Here is a 5,276-nt window from a genome sequence, read left to right on the forward strand (position 1 = left end):
AGACAGAAACTGAAAGAAGCCCGTCGTATATATGTATATGTATATATATATATATATGTGTGTGTGTATTTGTGTGTCTGTGTTTGTCCCCCCAATATCGCTTGACAACCGATGCTGGTGTGTTTACGTCCCCGTAACTTAACGGTTTGGCAAAAAGAGACCGATATTATAAGTACTAGGCTTACAAAGAATAAGTCCTGGGGTTGATTTGCTCAACTAAAGGCGGTGCTCCAGCATGACCACAGTCAAATGACTGAAACAAGTAAAAGAGTAAAGAGAGGGGTTCCTGGAGACGTGTAATTTATTTTAAGGGTTACACAAGGGTAGAAAGGTTGAGAAACACTGCTTTACACTCTCGGGTAGAAATTCCTCCAAGGATGACTCTGCCTTGCATCCTTCTGGCATTTGAAAAAATAAAGTACCAATCAAGTACTGGAGTTAATGCGATCGACTACCCCTTCCCTCAAAATTTGTTAGCCTTGTGCCAAAATTAGAAAGAATTATTATTATTGCTATTATTATTGTTGTTGTTGTTGTTATACCATTAAACATCTCCACTGGTAAACATAGAATTGAGATGACAACATGAGTAGTAGTAGTAGTCTAGCCCATGGTGAACCCTCATCTAGCAAATCCATAGTCAAAAGCATTCTGGCCATGACCATCTCAGCTTTTGTTTTTTAAGGCATCATGAATCTAAGACAACACTATTCAATGTGTACTTCCAGCTTAAAAGAGGATAAGAAATTAGGCTATTATTTCCAGTAGTTTGAGAGACCACGTAGAGGTTCCAGTGTTTGTTTGTAATTATTGTTATTGATGTTTTTAGCTCTTGGTTAACTTGGATCCAGTAGGCAAATGATCAACAGTTTCCCTTGTTGGGTGGTAGTGTTGAAGTGGTGTGTTTGTGTTGTAGTAGTGTGTTTGTGCTGTACTAGGGATACAGGGGTATTTATAGTGTTGTGGCAGTGTAGTGTGGTAATGTTGTTAATTTTGCTGTTATAGTTGGAGTAGTAGTAGTTGTCAAGGTAGAAGCACGACAGCGTCCATTGCACTTGTACAATGACACGTGTTATATGTGCAAGTTAATGTATGATTTATGTGGGAGGGTACCAGCTGGAGTTAAGTACTGGAATATAAGCGGACACTGACACACACACACACAGACAGCACTGACAAACACACATTGACAGACACACACAGACACTCACATAGGCGCGCACACACACGCACAGATTCACACACATGCGTACACTCACATAAACACTGACACTAACGCGCACACACATGCATAAACCTACATATGCACACATAATAATACTGGCCGAAATTCGGTCCCATGTAAAGCACGTTATTACTAAACGTCGTCGATCGGTTGTTAGAGAGTTCTACGCGGCAGAGTGGGCAGATGTGTCACCTACGAAGACAATAACAACGTTGACGACTTTGCTGACGACGATAGTGATGATGACGTCTTTCACTTTGCCACAGACAATACGGGACTATATAAACAGTCATTATCTCTAACTTTATGTATGTGTTTGTTTGCTTGTATGCGTGATGTATTACAAAACAATAAAAATTCAAATTAAATATAATAGTACGCGTGTATTGGCTACGATGACTCTATCACGATATAATTGTTATGCATGTGTGTGTATTTTCTCTTTTTCAATGTAGACCGGCCACCTTCTTTGAAGCAAGGCTGTGAAGGAAAGCATCCTTTGTTTATTATCCTTTAAATCTTGAGGTCTTGCAGATGTATGTGTGTGAGAGAGAGAGAGAGAGTGAGTTTATCTATGTGTGTGTGTGTGTGTGTGAGAGAGAGAGAGAGAGAGAGAGAGAGAGTCTATGTATGTATATGTGTGTGTGAGAGAGAGAAAGCGAACGTGTGCATTATCTATATATGCGCGTGTCTATGCTTGTTATACATATGTATATGTAGTTTCTACTCTTACTGTTATTGTTGATGTTTGATGCTTTGGTTGTTATTGTTGTTGTCGTCACTCACCTCATACGTCAGGTAAACACCAGAATTATTGTAGAGATGTTGGTAAAAACATTCTTCTTTGCCGGCACCAATTTCAAATTTAAACTCTACATCGACGGAGTGCAGCATTAAAGTGGACAGATTGACCGTTTCTGTCGCCTCTTCGTGGCTTTCCTCGACACCTTGTTGGAAGTTTCCGTCATTCGATTCCACTACAGCCATGCAAACAATTAACCAAATACAGACAATCCTCTTGGTCGTCCACCTACAACAGTTGAAGGCCATCTTTTCACATCTCCCTGTTCGTACGAGGCTTCCACTCTTCTTACCTATCGATTCTATCAGCTGGATAAGTCCATTTTCACCTGACTTGGGGGGGATCAACATGGATTTGCTTCTGTGCTCGTCTCGACTTGTTTCAAATCACTCACTCCCTTCCCCCCTCTTTCCAACCCCCCTATCGTTCTCTCTCTCTCTCTTTTTTTGTTTGTTTTCACCATCTGTCTCTGTCTGATTGTCGATCCGTCTCTCCGCTCCTCTCTTCGACTCATCTTTTTGTCGTTCTGTCTTTTTTTCTGCCAGCTTGTCTTTCATCTCTCTCCCATCTCTCTCTCTGTCTCTGTCTACCCCTCTCTCTCTCTGCCAGGTTTTCTACTTGTTCCTTTGCTTTTCTTTTCTTTCTCTCTTTCTCTCTTTCTTCCTTTCTTTCTTTCTTTCTTTCTTTCTTCCTTTCTTTCTTTCTTCTTCTTCTTCTTCTTCTTCTTCTTCTTCTTCTTCTTCTTCTTCTTCTTCTTCTTCTCTGCCTATAGCTGTCTCTGTCTTTCTCTCTATCTGTCCCTCCCTCTCTCACTGTCACTCTGCTTGTGTCTGTTGCTCTCTCTCTCATTTCCCTTGTGTACCTTTTCTTTCCCTCTCACTTTCATTCTCTCTGTTTTCCCTTTTCCCCCCCCCCTCACTTTCATCTCTCCTACCTCTCTCCCCGTCTCATTTCTCTCATTCTCTCCATTGCTCTTCCCTCTCTCTCTCTCTCTCTCTCACACACACCCTGTTTTGTCTATCTTCCTCTTTCATGAACTATTTCCCCTTTCTTTGTCTTTCAGTGTTCTCTCTCTCTCTCCCCTCTCCCTCTCTCATATTACTTCCTACTTCTTATACTTTTTCTTCTTTCTACCCCTTTTACTCTTTGTCCTTCTCTCTCTCCTCCTCTCTGTTTTCCTCCTATGCCTCTCCTATTCTCCTTTCCCCCTCTCTTTGGAACAAAGTAGTGAGTGCTAAATATATTGTTTACGAATGCAACACAGTGAGATAATCCACACTGTGGTGCCTACTTACAGCTAAGTAGACTGGACTGTTGACAGTTAAGTGTTTTGGTCATGGGAACTTATATATCATTATATAAGTGCAAGAGTGGTTGTGTGGTAAGTAGCTTGCTTACCAACCACATGGTTCCGGGTTCAGTCCCACTACGTGGCACCTTGGGCAGGTGCTTTCTACTCTAGCCTTATGCCGACCAAAGCCTTGTGAGTGGATTTGGTAGACGGAAACTGAAAGAAGCCCATCGTATATATATATGTGTGTGTGTGTGTGTGTCTGTGTTTGTCCCCCCAACATCGCTTGACAATCGAGACTGATAGAATAAGTACTAGGCTCACAAAGAATAAGTCCTGGGGTTGATTTGCTGAACTAAAGGCAGTGCCCCAGCATGGCCGCAGTCAAATGACTGAAACAAGTAAAAGAGTAAAAGAATTGTTGGTGATAATATACTCAGCAGTTATTTTGTGACTAGATTTCTGGTGCCTTTTCAAGATGGTCACCTTACATTCCTTGAATCATACTGTTCATATTAAAATGCGTAGGTATCTCTAAAGGTGCATGCTTCATCTCAGTAAGTAGTAGGAGAACTATGTGATTCACAAATGATTTGCTTGTGATCATCCAGCCATCTTCTCCACCCTTTTTTGTCTGAGAGAGTCTTGGGAGTTGTCCTCAGGTATCTCTTCCATAGGAACCTTTCAGAAGCAAGCATCATTACACTTTCCTGCTGGATTACCAAGCTTACCAACTGAGGCCATGGATATTATCCAACTGTCTCATTCTTGATTCACCCCTAGGTCTCCTGCCGTTTTAGTTTGAAGAATTCGTCTTGAGATTCTTTTCTGTGGTATTCTTACTCAAGCGATCCTTCAGAAGAACTTCAACCCCAATTCAGCTGCTTGAATTCTCGATCATTCTGTGTGAAATACGATTAAGACATGTCTTAAAACTACAGACAAGGTGACCCTTCATATCTGTAATTTCTCTAGAAATCCTTGACAGGGACATTTGTGTGATCAGGGAGATCTAGATTCAAGGAAAGCTATCAGTTAAGGGCAAAATATTTGTTATCAGTGCAAATCAATGCATTTTGGTGCTCTTGTTTAACCCAAGGTCAGCATTGACTGAGCAGACTGTTGATCCAGGACATTCTTGTCATGACCACCCCTCTTTCTCTCTATCGTATTGTCCATTTTGAATGATATTATCTAAATGTTAACTAGGTGAGTAGTGAAGGAGGGAGAAACTTATCTGCCATTTTTGTAGATTGTGTAATCACACATTGAGTCCCTTGTCAACTTGTGTATGTGCATGTATATATGTGTGCATGAATACATGCATACAACTTCAAATAAAATGCACATGTTTTTATATATATATATATATATGATCCAAGAAAGTTAGGGATAATGATTGTTTATATATATTTTTTTATGTTTATATTTAGATATTGTAAATTAACTTCTTGGACTTTATAAAATCTCTGAAGAGGCCTAGAGAATCATACATGTACCTCTATTTCATCCATTTTATCTATCAATTACTCCAGCCTACTGGAGTTATATAGATAGAATGAGGAATGTTACCCCTAGACTGAAACAGGTGTAAGACATTGTCCCATCTTTTTTAATTACTGATATGACATAATATGTCACATGTGTTTGCATATTGTTTTTATTGTCCTCTTAGTTGAAAAATAAACAGGTAAATTGACACAATACAATGTCTGCAAGTTGATGAATACCACCTATTCCCCTCCATTTTCTTATTGCTATATACACACATTTCTATTTTCTCTCCCTGTTTATTTCTGTGTTCCTTTCTGTTGAAGAGCATAAGCTTGAAACATGAAAGACTTTCTCACTTCCCAAGTGTTAAACTAATACATCTGTTTGTTGTTTACACACCCATCTTCGTCTTTTGTTTTTTTGTAAATTCTCACTATATATATATATATATATAATAAAGAAGA

General features: G+C 39.6%; 1 protein-coding gene and 1 long non-coding RNA gene across 2 annotated transcripts in view; one reads left to right on the plus strand and one right to left on the minus strand.

Annotated features, from left to right (window-relative positions):
• LOC106877479 (uncharacterized) overlaps positions 1–2,440 on the minus strand; it is a 19,501-nt gene extending 17,061 nt beyond the window's left edge. Inside the window, exon 1 of the mRNA XM_014926389.1 lies at positions 2,012–2,440. Within this exon, the coding sequence (XP_014781875.1) occupies positions 2,012–2,377 (366 nt within the window). The 5' untranslated portion in view covers positions 2,378–2,440. The remainder of the gene's footprint in view (positions 1–2,011) is intronic.
• Positions 1–5,276, plus strand: part of LOC128250934 (uncharacterized) — a 257,822-nt gene that overhangs the window by 26,966 nt on the left and 225,580 nt on the right. The window lies entirely within an intron of this gene.

This window comes from Octopus bimaculoides, chromosome 26, assembly GCF_001194135.2.
Source record: "Octopus bimaculoides isolate UCB-OBI-ISO-001 chromosome 26, ASM119413v2, whole genome shotgun sequence".
Classification (NCBI taxonomy): domain Eukaryota; kingdom Metazoa; phylum Mollusca; class Cephalopoda; order Octopoda; family Octopodidae; genus Octopus; species Octopus bimaculoides.